The 24,055-nt window shown below is 33.5% G+C and overlaps 1 protein-coding gene across 1 annotated transcript; it reads right to left on the reverse strand.

Moving 5' to 3' along the window:
- Positions 1–15,686: 15,686 nt before the first annotated feature.
- Positions 15,687–17,628, reverse strand: LOC109146860. Its single transcript, XM_019294532.1, has 2 exons — positions 17,619–17,628; positions 15,687–16,288 (listed from the first exon to the last, which is right to left on the reverse strand). The coding sequence occupies exons 1-2, from the start codon at positions 17,626–17,628 to the stop codon at positions 15,687–15,689; spliced, it is 612 nt and encodes a 203-aa protein (XP_019150077.1).
- Positions 17,629–24,055: the final 6,427 nt, after the last annotated feature.

Below are 24,055 nucleotides of genomic sequence, written 5' to 3' on the forward strand. Positions count from 1 at the left end.
TGATCTTTACTCATTCTCAACTCACAAAATTGTGCTGTACTGCAGACATTGCAGTGATTCATTAATTTTGCTGTGCATTAGTCAGTTTTCAAGCCCAAATCAGAAAATTTCTTGGTGTCTACAAAATTGGGTCAAAAAAAAAAAAAAACAGAAAATACCTTTATTTCCTCTTATAAAATTTTGATATTGACATTTTTATTAGGACTCACAGGATAAAGATAATTAATCATCAATTGTCACATAGTAGAAGTAGAGAGTACATATAGTAGAACTAAAAAAAAAAACCTTATTTTGAAACATTACATAATGTTTCATAATAACTCATAGCTTTTAATTTATTCTTTTTGTTCTATAGTTGTTCTATAGTTATTATTAGTTTATAGGATTGGGCAAATTATACCATTAACCAGGGTCTATATTACATTATAGACTATGATCCAAAATTATGTCTCCCGTTAACATATTTTGTACTGCAGTTAACAATATGTAGTTATCATTTTATGTGTTTATAGTTAACGTGTTATTTGTCTTTCATTTAAATATATATTATGTATATGCATTTAGCATATTTTGTACATGCATTTAACAATTTATGTATTTGTAGTTACCATTTTATGTGTCTGTAATTAACATGCTATGTGAACTTAATTTATTTACAGACACATAAACAGTTAACTATAAGTACAAAATATATTAATTACAAATATATAATTTTTAAACTTAGATCTATAATGCAAGATGAATCTTGATCTATGGTCTAACAATTGATAGAAATGGCGACCCCTACTCCTACGTCCTACCCGTTATCATTACAACTCAACTCTTCTCCAACCTCTTCCCAGTTTCTTCTCTCAATGCAAGCACACTACACGACGATAGAAAATTGAAGAAGGAATAATATTTATATATATAAAAAAAAACTAATGAAATATTTTAATGAAGAAGGAAATTTTGCTTTAACAGCTTTGTTAATATTTGAGCACACTTACAAATTGTGTCTACGAGTACTATTTATAGTAATGTAGCCAACTGAAAATTCTAAAACAACTAATCTGCTAATTAACATGAGCCGCTATGATATTCTAGTGATTAATTTATAGCCACATGTTAATCCATAAATAGAGGGCATGGAAGATTATATCATGTTAATTTTAATTTTATGCATAAATTAATTAACATAAACGTACCATATTCCTGCCTTCTATCCAAAGGATATCCTTAACCAAATGTTCAGAGTTTAATGCACAACGGAAATAAGTTTTTGTAACCCTTTTTATTTTGTTTGCACGTAAGTATTCTTTCGAAACGTTAGACTGGGTTTGAATGAAATGCTATAATGAAAGTAGTAAGTAGAGAGATAGAGATAGAGAGAGAGTGTGTTTTTATGTAGTGATTCAACTGTTAACCAAGCTTACTCCATCTTCTTCACAACACGTGAAGGATTGCACTATGTCTCTATAGTACAATAACCACTAACAGTTCACCCCTTGAACACAAAGCCGGCGATGACTATTACACCAGGTTTGTCAACTCAACACGAGTTTACTCCGCCTCTTTCTACTAATTCAAGTAGAGAATGCAAGATGAAGAATAAAGTTTTCTTTGTTCTCCAACTGGAAATCTTGGTTCTTGAATCTGGAAAATTTAAACGTCGAAGCAACTCAAGACTTCACAAATCTGGATGTAGCTTTGAAGCTTTTGTCTCTCTCACTGGTCGCTAGAACTTAGAAATTTTCAGCTTTTTTCTCTCACTAGAATTCTTAGAATGACCAACACCTTTTTCAGTAAAGGAAGAGGGTATTTATAGGCTTGAAAAATTGTTCCGTTGGAGGGAACAAAATTTCAAACTGCCTATACGATCAACGGGTAATAACCGGCAGGTAATCCAGAGAGGTACATGAGTTGTCAGATTTCCAGCCGTTTGACTCTTTAAAGTGTGCTGAAAGTTTGCTTTATCTTTGCCCACGTTATCTTGGCATTTATTGTGTCATCGACCTTGAAAATGTTCCTAGGACTCACTTTGCCTTAGGATAAATCAACTCAAATTTAAGTTTAATATTCACGCTCATAAATAATTTTGGCTTGTCCTACCGAGTTGTTAACTAGGTCAACACCTCGTACCTTGTGTCCTCTCGGATATGATTGGTTGACTTTACCAATCATCCCTTAACTCCTCAAATTATCTTATTACTAAGTCTTGATAAACACACAAGAGGTAAACCCTTCCATGATTCGGTCTTTGCAACCTCTCGGTCTTCGTCTTCGTGTCTTTGTCTTCGAAACTTTGAGTCTTCTGTCTCTCGATAACATCTCGGCTACGAGTTGTTGAGAATCAACCCCTTGGGTTAAGTCTCAGCTCGTCTTCTTTATTCTGTCTGAGAGTTAACCCATGGGTATGAGACTTTGACCTCGTTGAGTGTTTATTTGGTTGAGTACAATTTGTGCATTCGGTAAAACATTCGGTTAAGATTCGAATGTTACAAGACTTATCCTGAATCTAGAAAATAAAAAGATTAGGGGGGGGGGGGGGGGTCTAAACTCCTAAGCTTGGTATCTTCAAAATCTAGTTACAAAATGTTCCTAACAGTACGCTCCATGGTGTGCGGAGCACACTCCTTCATGGACTTCTTTCATCATTAGTTTGGCCTCATCAGGGTACAAGCACCTAAGGAGCGCGCCGTTGTAGGAGCGCTTGTAAATCTTATCGTCCAAAACGACATAGCTATGTGCGCTTAGCTTTGTTAATTTGGCATCTTCCTCATCCTGCAACAAGGTACCATCAACCTTGTATCTCTTGATATGGTCGATCCAACACGGTTCTCTAGTCTGCACAGGACAAACCCAAGAGACCTCAACACTAGACATCTCCAAGTCTTCTAGCCGAGCAATCTTCTGAATGTGGCTTGGGACTTCGGTGCTTAGCTTAGAGAGCATGTCAGCGTCGGCGTTATGCTATCGAGACACCTGGTGAATCTCGTATCTCTCAAACTCATAGAGAGTTTTCAGCACTATGTCCATGTACCTCTAACGTTGCCTTCATTAGCTTCATACTCCCCAGTCACTTGACTGCCCACTAGCTTGGAATCGCACAATATGCGAACTTTTTCCGCTCATAGCCCTACTGCTAATCGTAGCCCGCTAATGAGGGTTTCGTATTCCACCTCATTATTTGACAGGTTGAAGTAGAATCGAATGCCATAGTAGGCCCGGAATCCATCTGGAGTGATGAGCAATAACCCTCCTCTGCACCCTTATTACTGGAAGAACCGTTTGTGGACAAAGTCCACCAACCCCATCTTCTATCTCAACCTGCTCTGTTACCTCTCGTTCCATGCACTCCCCTATGAAGTTAGCCAGCGCTTGGCCCTTGATGGTTGGTTACAGCTTGAATTCGATGTCAAACCGGTTGAGGTGCATGCCCACCTTGCCATCATAGCTGAGGTGTTTCTATTTCTTAAAAAATTTCTCAGTGACTGGTGTGAGAGCACTTCGATAGGGTGAGCCTGAAAATAGTGCATCAATCTCTTCGATGAGGTAACCACTGCGAATATGGTCTTTCCAACAATGGTGTAATGGAGCTCAGCCTCATGCAAGGCTTTGCTCACATAGTAGATAGGACGTCGGGTCTCTCCTTCCTCCTTGACCAGCACGGAGCTGATTTTGCCCTACGACACACCCAGATGCAAGAGTAAGGTATCTCCCACCTTAGGCTTTGCCAGCAAGAGCGGGGATAATAAATACTTCTTCAACTCCTCAAACGCGGTCTGGCAATCTGGGATCCATTAGAACCCCTTGTTTTTCTTCAGAGTTTGTAAGAGGGGGAGGGAACGCTTAGCTGATTTAGACAACAATCGGCCTAAAGCAACCAACCAACCATTGAGCCTTTGAACTTCCCTAATGGACCGAGGGTGTTCCATGTCAAGGAAATCCTTCACCTTGTAACACCCCCCATTTCTAAGGCATAAATTAAGCATTTATGTATGCGTAGATAGTTGAATAAGAGTCTAACGGAAATGAAAACTGCGGAAGCAATACTTAAATTAAACAGGGGATGCTATGCCACATTTAGGTTAAACCCAACCCAAACGCTAAGGCTAGTCTAATCCTCAAACATAACAATCATAATACTCCAGAAATACTAGTCATAATAATCTGTCAAATGCAACACAAGTCTAACATAAGGCTCATAGGCCATCAATCTATGCCAAAGATAAAAGGTCTAGCTATAAGGTAGAAGCTATGCTCTAACTACCGCTCTCTCACAAGCAGGACTACTCCATACCTGAAATCGTATTTTAAAAAGGATTAGCAAGAAATGCTAAGTAACCCCACTCCAATATATAAAGATACTTAAGTATACTTCTGATATGTAAATAGGTTTTGAGACTTGGGAATACATATATATTTCTCTAATCAACTCTAATTCAGTAAATGATAGCGAATGAAATCAAATCAAGACCAATTCGAGAAATATACACAATGACATGACTCGATTCATCAATCAAACTCAACTCAAAGATGGGATAGAACACGATCATCATAGGATAAGGATTCCAATAACTGAATTCAATCAAGGGGATAACAATATCAAAATGTGAACAGCAAGAAAGGTAGATCAATCACATTATTCAAGTATAGTCCAGTTCTCATCAGAGTCGCATAATCAATATCAATTCTCAAGTCCTCGCAAGGACACCAATATTTCAAATATCGCGGAGTCAATCTCAGTGACTCTATTACTAGTGGATCAGTGTGGAGGGCTCTCTAACAGCAATCAATGTCACCAAGTGACCAAATCAATCTCAATAACTCGCGGAGTCAACGACTCTAATAGTGGAGACAACTCTAATTCCTTAATTGTATACACCCCTATTGGGATCTCCAAGCCCCAATAAGTAGAATTAGATCCGACAACCTGGGATATGTTTCTACTAGGCTGCCCGCAGCTCAGATATCATCTCAAATCAATCAAATAAGATCCCCACACTGTCCACCATGCCAGCATAACAATTTCAACAAGGATTCAACTCAACAAAGGAATCTCAAGAAGCAAAGGCAATGAAATAGATTTCAAAAGAAATATATTCAACAATGAATAATCTCAAGCAATAGTTCAACATCAACGGATTCCAAAGAAGGATACAACAAGGATATATTCTAAAGTAATAGATCAATATTAATGGATTCCAAATAAGGATACAATAAGGATATATTCTCAAGCAATAGATCAATATGAACGGATTCTAAAGAAAAGGGATACAATGAATGGATAAGCTCAAGTCAACGACTCAACCAAGAATCAAGGTAAATGGTATCAAGAGAATCATACTAGCATCAAAGAAACAATCATTACTAGTATGCAAGTCAATTGGATACTCTCAAGAGTTCTCACGAAAATTACCCAAGGATTCACAACATAGAATTCAACAATAATTCAATGAATATAAATATTGGATCTTTACAACGAATCAAGACTCAAATCTTAATCAATGGGCTCATAACACATAGCTCTAGACTTACGTAACATCAACAAATACTCAAAAGTGCATGGGTGGCAACAAAACAACTCAAGAAGCTAACAACCAATACACTGGCGTGTGGGTTGACCGGGACTAGAGGGGCCTACCATGTTCCCCCGCAGGAACACACGGTGGGGTTGGTGGGTCCTCCAACACCCGCCAAATATCCCCGCTATGCCTTGCGGGTGGGTTCAGCAGGTGTGCCGAGCCCGCCGAATACCCCCACAAGGTCAGAATACTGAAGAAGTAGTAGGTGTCCGAGACATTTTCCAGAATGTGCATTTCAACTCCAAACTCAACAATAATCATACCAACAACAAATATAACTTGAAAAGAAAGAAATGGCACATCAAGCACAAGTATACAACTAATATACAAGCTCTAAAACAAGCATAAACACTAGATTACGCTCAATATCATCAAGAATGTCATGAATACATATTATGGAGTTTAAACTTGTTTTCATGGACATACAGTTACCTTTTTAGCTAGTAAAAACAACCAAGTTCCTCAAGATCACTCTAGTTTTCCATCCTCAACTTGGTCTTCTTAAAACCCCCAAAACCCAACATAGAAAAATAAGATAAAGACTTAGAAAGATGAATAAATAAGGTAGAAAGGAAGTGTAGAAGCTAAGATCTTACCACCCCTTAGCTCAAAATGATAGAAAGATGAGTTCTTGGCTTGATTTCTTGAATAGGAAATGAAAGGTAAATGTTGGTGAAGGGAGAGGGGAAAGTGGCGTGAAAGTGAGGGAGGAAGAAAGGAAGATTTAGATTTTTAGTCTAGCTAATAAGTGTAGATATATACTAGTGTATATACTTTAGGTTATAAGATGAATATTTGGGCCATAAGTGTAGATATGCTAGCTTTATAAGGATTAGAGAATTAAAATGGGCTTTTGGAAATGTAAGGGAAATATATCATATACTATATATTATAGGACTAGGCACACTTTATTATTATTTATAAACTTGGAAGTCCTACATATATATATATATATATATATATATATATATATATATACTAATAAGAGCCCAAGAGAGTTAGGCCTATAATGGGTAGAAAAAATGACGGTCACAGATTTTAATCAAATGAATGACTCAGATTGATTAAAAGATTGATCAGATTTAAATTTTACACTAAAATTTCCTAAAATACCCACACATCGTTACTAATTCCGTTAAAATTTTAAGAATTGCCGTTAGTTCACCGTTAACTTACTTATTGATTTCAATAAAAAAAAAAGTCTTAGGTTCGAACCTCATCCTAATCAAAGTTGGCATAATTAGTACTCTATTTTACTCTTATTAAATTATATAAATAATAATTTAGTAGTTACAACAAAAAAATAATACATATACATTTCTTTAATTTAGAATTATGTATCCACAATGCCTTTATTCAAAAAAAAAATTATTCATTATCAATAAATTAAATAAGAGAAATAATTTTATTAGTTAAATTGTCTTTATTTTTCTTCAATATAAAAATTCTTTATATTCAAATTTATTAATTGATTATATTCGCTACATTGTTCTTACAATGTCTTTATTCAGTGAAAAAAAAATTATTAATTATCAATAAATTAATTAAAAGAAATATTTTCATTAGTTATATTGTCTTTATTTTTTTCAAATATAAAAATTTTTACATTCAAATTCATCAATTGATTATATTCACTACATTATCTATTATCTTTTTTTGTGCACTATTTTTCTAATTAAATATCAAAGCTATAATACAAAATAATGCTATATATTTATTTACCAAGTATTTTATTAATACCATGAAAAAATTAAAAAAATATAATTAATAAAGCCAACCATATTAACTACTTGAGAGATTTTGCGACAAAGAAAGTATTCAAATCACACAACAAATTGAAGTGAGAACTGCCTCGCAATGTCATTGTTTGACAATCAGCAGTTAACGGTTAGCGTTAGCGGATTATACTAGCGGATTTGACCAGCAAATTTATTTAATTATTAACATTGGGTACAAAAAAATGACCGCCAAATTATTAAATAAATGAATGGTTCATATTGTTCAGGTTTTAATTTTTTTTCTTTTAAGATTTTCTAATTTATCCTTAATTATATGATTATCCATTTAACTTTTTCGTTAATTCACCATTAGTCTAATTCTAATATTAAAGTCTAATATAGAATTATAACTACACCATTAATCTAATTCTAATATTAAAGTCTTAATAGAACTTAACCACAAATCCTAATGTCGGAATCTCCTCAAACAATATTAGTATATATTTAATATTTTATGCCCTAATTTTTATTTGTGATCCCTTATGTCCCGTATTTGGTTTCAACCATACCTATACAATTATTTTATTGACAATTATAATCAATCTTGACTATATTATCTTGCATTTGTAAACTTAGAATTACCTATTTAACCCGTACGGGCTTAGCTCAATGGTTTAGTGGGTAGTATTTGGGGAGAAGAGACCAATGTTTGAACCTCGGCGGCGGCAGTGTGGGAATTATGTCCAAAGTGTGCAGATTCCTTGTGCGTATCAGCATTTGGCCCTGTCTGCTGAACCATTGAGTCACCGTGATTTACAACTTCCCACAATGCTCTGTCGGGTCGGAGTGTGGGGGGCCCTTGGGGTGGACTCAACCATTGGGAGAAGAATTACCTATTTAAATACGAAAATTCAACCTTCAATTATCTATGCATGAACAATTTTAATATAATCATGCCTTAATATACTTTAAAGTACTTATTTAAAAAAAAAAAAGCATTGGGCATTATCCCAATCGCGCAATGCGCGTAAAAAACTAGTATATATATATATATATATATATATATATATATATATATATATATATATATATATATATATTTACTCTAATAAGTTAGGGAAGTTGGGCTTTATTAAACTTATTATGCTAGGATTATTAAAATAGAAGAATTGGGCTTTAAATGGAATAATTAATTCTCTACTTAGAAAAATATTCGTAGAAGTTGGTTTTGAAATTAGAATAAATTTCGGGGTGTCACACACCTTCTTAGGGTTTTGCTCTATCCCGTTTCTAGTGATTATAAAGCCTAAAAACTTGCCTCCTTGGACGACAAAGGTGCATTTTTTGGGGTTAGTCGTAAATTAAATCTTTGCATTATGGAATATACCTCGCTAAGGTCCTGAACGTGTGAAGTGGCCTTGCGGTTCTTGACGATCATGTCATTGACATAAGCTTCTATATTTAGACCCAATACATCTCTGAAGAGTTTCGCCTAGTTCTTTCTTCCAAACTTGCACTAACATGAAAAGCACATCCATTTCCAAGACATTCTACCCTAACATACTTTAATCCATTTTTTTTCCAAAATAAATCCCTCTTTGTGTGTACAGCATAACTGATCATACCAAGTTTGAATTGCACATTGTCATCAAAATACATACCTAATTCAACAATGGGTGGACCAGATTTAGGATTAAACTTGGGGTACTTATCGTTGTACTTTGATTGGACTTCATTTTCTTATCATTCTTCAAATCTTCTTGGACTGTAGACGGATCTTCTGAATCATAATACTCAGAATCTTGGGCATCTTGGAAAGGAATATATGATGGTGGCACATATTGGGGTACAATTGACTCATCTACTCTTGCTATTCTTTTTGTCTTACCCCTACCCTGATTTGGAATAGTGTTTTGTTCCCTCTCTTGGTCACTATCACTACCAATACCCTACTCAATGTTATTGTTACATTCACTTTCTATTTCACTCCCAATATTAACATATATCAATTCTTCACTCCCAATTTCAGCATCTCCTTTAGCTTCACCCCCCCCCCCCCCCCAATGGTCACCCCCTAATTCTTCCTCAACCTCATCCTCAGCTTGATCTTCACACCCCCTCCAGGCATCGGTAAACATAAACCAACTACTTCAGGCTCATATACTCCATGTTCAACATAAATCTCACAATTTTTATGTTAACTAGCAATATGAGCTAAGTGTAGACAACTAGCATCATTCTGTAATAGTTTTAAAGCTTTAAAGGGTTCAGAGGTTAACTTGTATGCAAGTGAGGCTGTTTTCCCATATCTTTGGTCAGTTATATATTTGAGTAAATGGGGATAACATATGAAGTCAGGGTCCAAATGCACTACCTCAATCTCACCATTCAAATATTGTAGCCTAGGTTTTTTCACAAAATTACCACCATGGTGAATTATTAATTCCACAGAGTCATTCATCCTAACTAAAAGAAACATATTCAATAAGACAACCAACAACTATGCAGGACCACAATTATAAATATAAAAGCAAGGACCACAGATCACACTTTATGACTTTATACAAAACAAAATGACACAAATAAGCTTGCAAAATACTATGCAAGACCACATTTATACACACATATTTAGAAAAGATAAAGGCAACAGACTTCATTGTATCAAAAGCATAAAAATATATATTTAAAGCAGGACCACACCACAGAACATCAACATCATATGCATATATTATTCACAGCAGGACCACACTACAACAACTCTATTTATTTATTTGTTATTCGAGTCTGTATTCACAGGTCACAACATATGAACTGAAAGATTATATTCACAGTACGTTAGTTGCCACCTTAGTCGCCTACTTCAGCCTAGGGATTAAGACTTCAGGGAATTCAATCGTCCAACTAGGGATTTCGTCATCGTCGAATTAGGGTGTAGTCGTCTTCGGGGGATTCAGACAGTAGGTCGAATTAGGGTGCAGTCGTCGAAATAGGGTTTGGGGGGAATTTGGATAGTAGGTAGTCGGCTGACTCTTTGTTTTATTATTATTATTATTATTATTTAATTAAGCTTACATGGACTCCATCTCATTTAATTAAAACCACGTTACTAAGAAATAAACCCAAATCAGTAGGAAACTGACGCCATGTCATAGTGTTTACAGGAAAGCCAATAAAAATGTCTACACGAGAAAAAATTATTAGTTTATGGCTCAAATATACGTTATTAAAGGTTATGGTGCGACATCCATAATCCGGAATGGACCATGGTGCCGGATGACACTTTAGCCTATTTTTTATTATGATGATATAAATATATAAAAATTTACTACCTTATCTAATCTTATTCCTTAAATATACTAGGAATTTCTTTATCTTACAAGAACTCATTCAACAATAATGGTTGAACCAAAAATACCTCTAATAGAACACAAAAAAGACAAGTATGCTTTTATGCTGATAATAATATGTAAACAGTAATTAGATCATTATCTTACATAGCTACATTTAAAACTTATTATAAAAAATGTCAACGTAGGGCAATACAACATCGTGACACACTTGACGCATTGAAAAGATGTTGAGACTACAACAATGCTGCAACCAATCTTGCAAATTCAGAAAATGAAGAAATTTTAAAATAGTCATCGTTGCAGCATTCATTGATCCTGTATATAAAATACTTATTATGCATCCATTAAATATATTAGAACTAATATAAATTTACAATTAATTTCATATTCTAGACTCAACATGCTTGGATTAAAGGCAAAATCAGCATTAATCTTACAACAAAAACACTTGGTATATACGGTATAGCCACTGTTTAAAAAAGGTTTATGCACAAAGTGGCGAATTATTTAACTGCATGCATTGTAGTTAAAAGGAAACAGTGGGTATCCAAGGTTAGTATCAATTCAACAATTTTTTTTTCAAAAAATACATACACACACACAAAATCAAGTACTGCACTCATTCATACTAATTCAAAAAATATGAACTTCAAAATGAACAAGTGAAAAATGGATGTGAAAACTGTTGATGAAACTAGACACATTGCGGCATCAGTATTCAGACTACTTGCTGTAAGTTAATCCTAAAACATAAGATCTTCAGAACACATGCCTTTCACATACTGTATTTAAATAGCATTCTGGGAACATACCTGGCTCCATTGTTTTCCCGTAGTTGCTTGAGTTAGAAACTTGGTTTCTCCCTCCAGACCTTTAACATTCACTTAATCTAATTCTCTGATGGAGAGAGTTTTTTTAGTTTTTACAGAGGTTGGGGAGAGGACCAGAGTCTCAGAATGAAATATAAATAATAATACGTTCCATCAACGTAAACCTGATGATATGCAGTTGAAACTGCAATCTTATCTTCTTAACTGACCAATCAGAGGATTATCTCATTATTAAATCATAAATAGATATTTAATTATGAGCCACAATAAAACATACTGAACCATAGAATAATAATAATAATAATTATTCTAACATTCTCCCACTTGGCTCATAAGTCATAAATTTAATAATGAACTTGAAACATAATATGCATAGTATAAATTAATTCCTTTGTTATATTGGTCAGAACATAAGTCATCGTTAAGTTAGAAATTAATAAGAATCATGGCGGTAATACGTCACTTATTTAACGCAGTCCCTTCCATGCATCACAATATGAATTTCAAACTCAATATGATTCATAATGAACTTTTCATAATGGTCCACGATAATGTCTTTGTCAAAGACAAATCCTGTTTATATTAACATAATAAAACATTCATGTATATATACTTCATAAACTAAACAGGATACTTTAATACAGAAACGAAACAATATTGAGCTCTAAGTATCAAATATTTCAAAACACAACCTTAACATAACGTTAACCGTTTTCAATAACGCCCATTCTTTCAACATGCTCACGAAACGCCTTCGGTGGCAATGCTTTAGTTAATGGGTCTGCAATCATTAATCTAGTGCTTACGTGTTCAATTGATACCCTTCGTTCCCGAACATCTTCTTTAACGGCAAGATACTTCAGATCAATATGTTTAGCACCACTAGTATACTTGTCGTTTTTAGAAAAGAAGACTGCTGCGGCATTATCACAATAAATTTTCAGCGGCTTGGCAATACTGTCGACAATTCCAAGTCCCGAAATAAAATTTCGCAGCCATAATCCATGATTTGTGGCCATAAAACATGCCACAAACTCAGCTTCCATAGTGGATGCAGCAATGACAGTCTGCTTCGCACTTTTCCAAGAAATAGCTCCCTCGGCTAAAAGGAATAGATAACCAAATGTGGACTTCCTTGTGTCCAAACACCCGGCAAAATCTGAATATGTGTATCCTATCACCTCAAGGTGATCAGATCGCTTATAAGTGAGCATGTGCTCCTTTGTACCTTGCAAGTACCTTAATACCTTCTTTGCAGCCTTCCAGTGATCCATACCAGGATTACTTTGATAACGACCAAGCATCCCAACAGCAAAGCTAATGTCTGGTCGGGTACATGTTTGAGCATACATCAAACTCCCAACGACAGATGCATAAGGAATATTTTCCATTTCTTTACGCTCCAATTCATTTTTAGGGCATTGCATAAGGCTGAACTTATCTCCCTTCTGAATTGGAGCAATTGATGCAGAGCATTTTTCCATTCTAAATCTTTCTAAGACTTTGTTAATATATGTTCTCTGAGACAATCCTAACACTCCTTGTGATCTATTACGAAATATTTCAATTCCAATCACAAAGGATGCCTCACCCATATCTTTCATTTCAAAGTGCTTAGAAAGAAATTGCTTGGTCTCATGCATTAAACCAAGATCATTAGTAGCAAGCAAAATGTCATCGACGTACAGAATCAAAAATATAAACTTTCTCCCACTGACCTTCAAATATATACACTGATCAACGGTGTTTTCCTTAAATCCAAAGGTCGTTACAGTATCATTAAACTTAAGATACCATTGTCGGGAAGCTTGTCTAAGGCCATATATCGATCTGTTAAGTTTACACACCATGTGTTCCTTTCCTTCAATTGAAAAACCCTCAGGTTGGTTCATGTAAATTTCTTCTTCCAAATTTCCATTCAGAAAAGCGGTTTTCACATCCATCTGTTGTAGCTCTAAGTCATAATGAGCTACTAATGCCATAATTATTCTAAATGAATCTTTTTTCGAAACAGGTGAAAATGTTTAATTAAAATCAATACCATCCTTTTGAGTAAAACCTTTGGCAACAAGTCTGGCCTTGTATCGTTCGACATTGCCATTTGAGTCGTGTTTGGTCTTAAAAACCCATTTGCAGCCAACTGGCTTACAACCTTTAGGCAATTCAACAAGATCCCATACTTCATTATGTTCCATTGATTTTAACTCATCTTTCATGGCTTCGACCCATTTAGAAGAATTAGGACTATTTATAGCATGTGAAAATGAAACTGGATCTTCATCAATACCAATGTCAAAATCTGATTCTTGAAGATAAACCACATAATCATCAGATATAGCAGATCTCCTTTGTCTTTGAGATCTTCTTAATGCTACTTCTGTAGGAATATCATTTGTGGGTTCATTGTTAACTTCATCATGGAGTGGTTGATCATTAATCTCTTGATCATTAATTTGTTGTTCAGGCAAGTGACTAAATTGTTCAACCGTTGCAGGATGAGCAATTTGAGTAACTCTAGGTAGAGTAATTTTTCGCACAGGAACAACAATTTGAGAAGAAGATATCAGAGAATCTTGCACTGTAACTTCTTTAAGTTCCACTTTTCGTGGTTCAACACTCCCACTTATGTTATCATTCTCAATGAACTTGGCATTTCCAGTCTCAACAATTCTAGTAGTATGGCTAGGACAGTAAAATCTATACCCTTTAGATTTATCTGGATAACCAATGAAAAACCCACTAGTTGTTCTTGAGTCCAGTTTCTTTTCATGTGGATTATAAATGCGTATCTCCGCTGGGCATCCCCAAACATGAAGGTGCCTTAAACCAGGTTTCCTTCCTGTCCACAGTTCAAATGGTGTTTTTGAAACTGCCTTACTAGGAACCCTGTTTAATAAATAGGCAGCGGTTTTTAAAGCATATGCCCACAATGATAAGGGTAAAGAAGAATAACTCATCATACTCCTAACCATTTTCATCAATGTACGATTACGCATTTCTACAACGCCATTTTGTTGTGGCGTACCGGGCATTGTGTATTGAGCACAAATGCCATATTTTTCAAGAAACTTAGCAAATGGACCTGGGCATTGTCCATTTTCAGTATACCTTCCATAATATTCACCACCCCTATCGGATCTTATAATTTTCACCTTTCTGTCCAATTGTCTTTCAACCTCATCCACAAATACCTCTAAGGCATTTATTGATTGAGACTTTTCATGCAACAAATAGACATAACCATAACGTGAAAAATCATCAATAAATGTGATGAAATATTTTTCTTTTCCGAAGGTTGGAACATCAAAAGGTCCACATATATCAGTGTGTATAATTTCAAGGAGCTGTGTGCTTCTTGTGGCTGCATTCTTATTTGTGTGGTTTGAATGTTTTCCTTTAATACAGTCCACACAAATACCTAGATCAGTAAAATCTAATTCGGGAAGGATTTCATTCTTTACAAGTCTTTGAATCCTTTCCTTAGATATGTGACCCAAACGTTTATGCCACAAGTAAGCTGATCTTTCATCCACTAAACTTCGTTTAGTTCCAATACAATGATGCAGGGTTAATAGAGTTTCAGCAAAAAGATTGTCAAGCTTTAGTTTGTACAAGCCATCGGAAAGAATACCAGAACCAATAAAATGATTTTGTTTGAATAAACTAAAACATCCATTTCCAAATTTAAAGGAAAACCCATAATAATCCAGTTTTGACAAAGAAATTAAATTCCTAGAAACTGAAGGAACATAAAGAGTTTCAAACAAATCCAAATGATTTCCAGTATCTAAAATTAAACGGTAAGTTCCAATGGCTTCTACTGGAGCTTTGACACGATTCCCCATGAACACAAATTTTTCATTTGGCTTTATGGTTTGGGTCATAAGGAATCCCTGCATAGTATTCGAAACATGAGTAGTGGAACCAGAATCTATCCACCAAGTATTATAAGGAACTTCAGTTAAATTTGATTCGAAACATACTGATATATAATGTATACCTTTCTTTTCGAACCATGCCTTTCGCTTAAGGCAATCTTTCTGAAAATGCCCAGATTTCTTACAGAAATGACACTTGTCATTCTTATGTTCCTTTTTGTGGATTTGAGAAGAGGACTCATTAGTCTTCATTGGTCCTTTCTTACCCTTTTGATTCTTCTTTCTAAATTTTTTACCAGCCCTTGACTGACCCATGAGATTAATTGAGTGGATTCCTTGTCTCTTAAGCCTCGTTTCCTCGAGTTAGCATTTCATGCAATTCGAACACATTCCACTTATCTTTAATGGAATTGTAATTCACTTGGAATGTCTCATACTCAAGAGGCAAAGAGTTTAAAATAAATTGTACAAGGAAAGTGTCACTCACGTCCATTCCCATGGACTTTAATTTTGCTGCTAAGCTCAACATCTCAGTCACATGATCATGCATGGAACACGAACCATCAAATTTCATGTTGGTTAGTTTACTCATAAGAGTGTCTGCTTGGGCCTTATCAGCACATTCAGAATGTGAATTTTCCTCCACATGTTTCAACATATCCTTAGCACTGTCAAATTTGGGAATTGTGGACTTAATGTTGTTTCCAAGTGTCATTCGCATAAGCATTAAGCTGAGTTTATTCGATTTTTCCCATGCTTGATGGAAAGCAACATCATCATCGCTGCTATTATCATTAATAGCAGCGGGCTTGTCATTCAAGAGTGCTAGATCAAGATCCAAAACACCGAGGTGAAACTGGATTTGTTCATGCCACTCAGCAAAATTCAGCCCATTATACTTAACAATAGACGCAGCTTGCGAATGAATTGAAACACAACTAGATGCTGCAACGAATATAAAATACTCAAACATTAATTATATTTCAATACATAAACAGATAAACAGATGTAATCAACATAATCATAAACAATTAAGTACATTGAAGGTCTCCTTTGGGTGATCCAACAACATATAACTTTAAACATAATCCGATGCAAAAAAAAAAAAAAAAAAAAAATTCATATAATTGGCCATTAAATATATTATGACTGGACTTGTTTGCTATCTTTGGATATGCTAAACAACCCAATCAAATACAAATAATTAACCACTATTATGTTTATAATTATGAAATAATTGATCACCTTTGGACGACTCTTAAATATTTCAAAATTATTAAACTTCAATTTACCCAATACTATAGAAAATAAAATCATGTCATTTCATTATAAGCATCACAAAATCATGGGTAATTGAATTTTATTTAAATTTGGTATCTATAAAACTTTATAATTTGGCCACTTTGGTGACTAACAAATCAATCATAATTAGATACCAAGTTAAGTAGATATAATATTATAGATAATATCATAAAAATATCCACATACATAATTATCACTAATATACAAGCCAAATGATTTGCTTCATTTACATGAGTAAAGATCGAACCCCTCACCTCAAGTTTAAGAGACAAGGTTCTAAACCACCATGCAAACCATGTTGGTTACAAAGAAACATAATTAATCTACATATATAATTAACACATAATTAATTAAATTCATGCAGTGACAGATACTTCATTAATCATTTATATGCATAATTACTTATACTGTAATTCATCCTATATTTAAACATATCAAATGCATATAAACAATACATACAGTACGATATATATAGAGACATACAGTATTGCACTCCATATAACAAATCTGAAAACATTGATCAGTGCATAAACAAACAAATGCATGAAATTTCGTACTGCATCAGTGCATCATCATACTGCATATGCGAAAAGCTGAATGTATATAATATATATACATATATATTATCATACAAAAATGCAGAATATATAAATTATCATACATATCATAATATGTGAAATGCAGAATGCAAACTATCATACATAAACACAATGATATGGTTATGGAAGCAAATGCCAAGTAATAATTATCAAATCATTGCAAATAAAATGCCAACATCAGTTTATGAAATCATTACGAAACCATGCGTAAGTAATTAACAGTACATACATACAACATTTCATCATAATATATGGAAAAACATATGTTCTACAACCTGGCTCATGATACCACATATAAGTTAATCCTAAAACATAAGATCTTTAGAACACATGCCTTTCACATACTGTATTTAAATAACATTCTTGGAACATACCTGGCTCCATTATTTTCCCGTAGTTGCTTGAGTTAGAAACTTGGTTTCTCCCTCCAGACCTTTAACATTCACTTAATCTAATTCTCTGATGGAGAGAGTTTTTTTTTTTAGTTTTTACAGAGGTTGGGGAGAGGACCAGAGTCTCATAATGAAATATAAATAATAATACGTTCCATCAACGTAAACCTGATGATATGCAGTTGAAACTGCAATCTTATCTTCTTAACTGACCAATCAGAGGATTACCTCATTATTAAATCATAAATAGATATTTAATTATGAGCCACAATAAAACATACTGAACCATAGAATAATAATAATTATTATTATTCTAACACTTGCATAGTCACTGTGGTTACTGTCAAGTAAACAAGTTACGGAACTAGAACAAGAAGAACTACTCAAGAACCTTCTACAAATATAATAAATATTAATATTTTGCTCAATACTTTTACATGAGACTACGACACACATCTCACAACACATGAAACATGTAGGGGAAAGGCTATCAATGCCAAATATCAATAGGCGTTTGCAAGATCAAGAGTTTATAGTGCAACTAAGATCCCAGTCATATACACAACAAGGCAAATATATAGCTTCCTACACCATAATATCATTGCATAACGTTTCCCTCTATGCTACCACCAATAAGTCAATTGCATATGACACACTACCAATAAATAAATAAATAAATAAAGATGACAAGTATTGATGATGATGACAATGACAATGACAATGCTACTCAAAAAGAAAATTACGAAGACTTAGAGAAATTCAAAGTAAAAGTAGTATTTATTTAGACTATTGTTTTTAGACTAAGTATTTAGACTAGCATTTTTATAAAGTTGCAAACATTTATTTTAATGAAAATTATAATAAATCTCTCTTATATTATCTTGCATTCGTATACTTTGAATTACTAATTTAAATAAATAAATTCAACATTGAATTACCTATGTATGAACATCTCCTATATAACCTTGTATTGATATACTTTGAAGTACTTATTTAAAAATAAACATTGAGCATTATCCATTAGTGCAATGTACGTGAAAAACTAGTAATAATAATAATAAGTGGTGATGGTGGTGGTAATAATAATCTTAAAACTATCTTAAAGAGAAATGTGAGAGAAGAGAGAGACAAGAAAGTAATGAATTCAGAAAATGTCTTCCGACTAAAAAACTAAGAGCTAAATTGGGTCTTTTTTCATTGACAATAATTAATATCGTGGCTGAAAATCTTTGATTTTCCGACCACATAAAATATCGAAAAGTGACATTTTTCAATGGTGGAGAAATAGGTCAGAATTTCCGACCACCTTTACTTAGTGGTCGAAAATACTGACCACAAAATAAAGGTGGTCGAAAAATTTGACTTTAAACTGAGTTGGAATTTCTGTCAATCTTTCTAGTAGTCGATTTTTCCTACCACTTTATAAAATTGGATGCTATTTCCGACCACCTTGCCTGATGGTCGGAAATAGCGACAAAAATTTTTTCGGATAGCAAAAGTGGTCAGAACAAGAGTTTCGGATTTAATTTAAGATCACTTTCAGGAGGTTTCCAACCATGTATTTACTTTTACTTTATTTTCTTTAGATACCTTAACACAAAATATATTCAAAAAATTACTTTCAAAAATTATTTTTTGAATTTTGAAAGGCAATTTTTTTTTTTTTTTTTTGGGTACCTCAGCGCCCCTCCAACTCTCCAAGGGAGATTATTCTCTCATATAGTGCCTCCTATGTATCAAAGTAGCTGAAATCTAGCATCTTGAATCAGTAATCATTAATAAGTGAATTTTGGTGACAATGACCTGGAAAGATATTATTTTCTCACAAAATGCTATTTTTATTTATTTATTTATTTATTTTGCATTAAATTTTATTTTAAATGATATTTTTAGTAACCATGTCTTACAATTGATTTCTTGTAAGCTAATTAACATCATTTATTTTTAATCAAATAAAAAATACATTTTGAATGCAATTTTGCATAAAGATCTATGACAATGCAAATAATATTATTCTACTAGCTAGATCATATTGGAGCGTTATGCTGTGCAATAGTGTGCACCATGCAAGATGCACACGGAATTGGATTCATAATTTTTATACTATAGATCCATAATTTCTATACTATAGATTCATAATTTCTATACTGTAGATTCATAATTTCTATACTGTATAATTATCAAATTATGAACATATAGTTTAGTGATTTATGAATACAAAGTTCAACAATTGGGAATATGAACATTGAAAATTATGAACATAGAGTTTTGTAATTGTGAATATAGAATTCGATAATTATGAGTCGATTGTATAGAAATTATGAATCTATAGTATAGAAATTATGAACCCAATTCCGTGTGCACCATGCATGGTGCACACGGTTGCACAACATAATTTGCCGACCATATTGTGACAATATTTATTTTAAAATTAAATATTATATTCTTCTTTTTATCCTATTTTACTTATTATATTTTCTATTTAACTATGAAATCGACTTCTTTTTTTTGTTCAACTTATTTATTTATTTATTTATTTTTATTGTGCATATCCGTATAGCTTTAAATATGTTTGTTTTTGTTTTTGTTTGTTTTTCTTTTGGTGCACGCATTTAATAGGTTTTAAAATGTAGTTTTTTTTTTTGTTTTTTTTTTTTTTTTTAACTAAGTGGCTTGTGGTCAATTGGTATTCGGTTGCTCCTTTAAGTGGGAGGTGAAAGGTTCAAACCTCACTTGAGAGAAGTAGTGTGTATATAGGGTATCCCCTTTCCTTATAAAAAATGTAGCTTTTTTTAATATATAAATCATATGAATTAAAACTAAATTAAACAAAACCATTTTTGGTATCACTCTACCATTCTTTTTTATGGGTAACCTAGACTGGTTTACTTCCTTGTGGTCCTTTATTGGTTAGGATCATAAGGCGAGGTTTACCTACACTCGAAAGGGTTGTGAGGTTTTATTCGTCATTCAAAAAAAAAAAAAAAAAACCTTCTTTGTCTGCTTATTTTCTGTTATTTTTTTCCAATTAATTTATTTTTATTATTATTATTATTATTATTATTATTATTATTATTATTATTATTATTATTATTATTATTATTAAAAGTGAGTTGAAATTATATAGATATGAAATTAGGACTTATATTTGAAAATGAGTTGTAGTTGTAGGGATGTAAAAAAAAAAAAAAAAAAAAAAAAAAAAAAAAAGAAAATACAAATTTGATGATGTTACATTAAGATATGGTTCATTTTTAAAAGTAGGAGAATATTGCTGAAACCAAATAATCTTAAGGCCCCGTTTGGTTCGTCGAAAATATTTGAGGGGAAATGAAATTGAAATTCTATGGAAAAGAAATTATCGGAAAGATTAATTACATTGTTTGGTTAGGAAAAAATAAATTACTGGGAATATTGATTCCATTGTTTGGTTGAGTTTGGAATTTGTAAGGAATAATGAGTATAAAAATAATTATACTCCTACATAATAATAACAACAATAATAATAATGATAATTAAGAAAAGTTGGTAATAACATTTTTATCCAACTTGTTTTTCATGAAAAACAAAATACCAAGGGGACCATAGAAAATATTTTACATGAACTAAACAAAGGAAAATCTAATTTTCCTCAAATTCAAGGAAAATATTTTCCTTGAAAAACATTTTCCATGAACCAAGCATGCCCTAAGTACTAAATTATAATTTTTTTTGAAGGTTTTTTTTTTTTTTTTTTTTTTTTTTGTGATATCTTTTGATAAAACATCAAACAATTAATCGCAGTACATCACGTTAGAGAATATTTTTAGCCCATTATTAAATCCACCGCCAACAACTAATAACGTACAATACTAATAATGTTTTAAAAAAAAATAACAATAATAATAAGCTAAGGTAAGGACAAGTCCCAGTCCCCAGACACAAAGAGCATCTTGAGGGATCGAGGCTGCAATATTATCATAAAATGCCAAAGCTAAATAAAGTGATGATCCAAGTAGGAGGGAGGCTATAGGGTAGTGTTGGCTGTGGGAAGTGTATAATGAACTGTGAACCATAAGTAGTGGATGAGAGAGCTTCACCTCTCACCAACACATATATATTAATTCACAACCCCCAACTGTATGTCTGATGTGATGTTGATATCTTCCAAACTATATCATGCATCTATCTTTCTATCAGATATCTCATGGCTTCTTCTGGGCTGTTTATCCCTCTCCCTTCCTATCTAGATAATATACATCATTTCACTTCCACCCCCTCAACTTTCTAACCATATTACCCAATTTCTCTCCTTTTTATAATTTTTACACCTACACCCTTTCTCATTAAACATATATATTAGCATGATTAAAGAAAACCCTCTTTTGGCATCATTGATGGATCTCAGTGCTGCATTATGCTAGTTGATCACCAATTCAAAATCAATTGGTGATAAAATATGTGAACATTAATCATTTAACCACATTCATCATAGTAAGCCACTTCGCACATCAAGAATCGACTAGGGGCTGAACTCGGTCGACGCCCAACAATCCCCTCCCAGTATCTGCTGCAACCTTTGATCACAAAGCTCAGTTGCGCAGCATGCCTACATTTAATCACAAAGCCCAGTTGCACAACATGCTTGACTCGGTCCTTAGCCGGGGATTGGACTTGGTCTGATCTATGCTAATTCTGGTCTCATCTAGGACTGGAATCCGTGACCTTGGCTCTGATACCAATTGATGGATCTTAGTGTTGCACTATGCTTACTTCCTAGTGGATCGATCACCTATCCTGTAAGTCAAACACGCTTAACCACAGATCGAGTTTATTGGTTATTTGGTTGTCATATCTTTCTTAAAACAATTGTTGATAAGTTGGTGGACATAAACCATTTAACCACATCCATCATGGTAAGTCATATCGTCACGTCTCAAATTGAATAAGGGTTGAACTCAACCAATCTAACCGACGTCCAACAATCATTAATTATCATCTAAACTGGTTATTCTTGGGTTCAAAAAAAAAATAAAAATCCTTTGTCCCAGAGCCTACATCCTGACCCTACCAGAATTGTTAATGAGTTAAATCATGGTGGCATAACACGCACCTTAAGTGTTAGATCTTTAGATCTTAAGCACAAACTCACGCACATTAAGTACAAAACCCACACACATTAAGCACAACCTCACGCACATTAAGTACAAAACCCACGCACTTTAAATATTAACTCACAGACTTTAAGTTTCAACAACTACTGACATTAAGCATAAACTCACGCACATTAAGTACAAAACCTACGCACATTAAGCACAACCACACGCACATTAAGCACAAACCCCACGCACTTTAAGTATTAACCCACAGACCTTAAGTTTCAACAACTACTGACATTAATCACTAATCTCACACACATTAAACACAAACCCTACGCACATTAAGCACAAACTCCACTCACATTAAGAACAAATCTCACGCACTTAAGCACAAAAGTCAATACTTTAAGTTTTAACAACTACTCATGTTAAGCACAACCCCACGCACATTAAGCACAAAACTCACGCACCTTACGCACAAACCTCATGCATCTTATATACAAAACTCACGCACATTAATCACAGATCCGCTCACCTTAATTTTGACCTAGATGCAAAAATTACAAAATTGCCACCGCATTTTTTATAAAAATTTTATCAATCCTGGACGTTGATTTAAGCGAGATGAATGGCCAAGATTAAACAGCACAACCGCACCTGACACCCTAACCGCACTAGAACCTAATTCTATATATATATATATATATATATATATATATATATATATATATATATATATATATATATATATTTATTTATAGATTAAGGATCAAATGAGAATATTTTTCCCCATGACTGTTGACTAATCTTGGGTGTTGATGTGTTCTTGATGGGTGGTTTAGATTTTTTTGGTAATTTAATTTTTTAATTGTAATATATTTAGGTAGAGAGTGTTTAGTAATTGTGTCTTTAATTGGAATCATATTATTATTATTTTTTGATTTTATGCATGATTGTAGGAGAATTAATTTTGGCAAGATTCTTGATCATTATTTTCTTTATGCGTAGCCATTTTCAGATTTGTGTGTGTGTTATTGTGCATTTGTAGATAACACATTTTGTGCTTCACAAAACGATCGTGTGCATTGTTTTGTCATCCATGTGTGCATTCGTTTGTTGCGTATCTGTGCATTTTTTTCTCGCCCATGTGTGCATTCTTTCTGCGTAGCCATTTACAGATCTGTGTGTGTGCATGTTAGGTATCCCTGTATGCACTTCTATGTCTGCTACTAATGTAAGTCGTTCTCTATTTTTCTAAGTGCAAATTTGTGCATTCATATGTTTTATATTCATATTTGGCAAATATAATCTCCGATCTAAATGATATTATTATGGGCAAAT

The sequence above is a fragment of the Ipomoea nil genome, unplaced genomic scaffold (genome assembly GCF_001879475.1).
Source record: "Ipomoea nil cultivar Tokyo-kokei standard unplaced genomic scaffold, Asagao_1.1 scaffold1940, whole genome shotgun sequence".
Lineage (NCBI taxonomy): Eukaryota > Viridiplantae > Streptophyta > Magnoliopsida > Solanales > Convolvulaceae > Ipomoea > Ipomoea nil.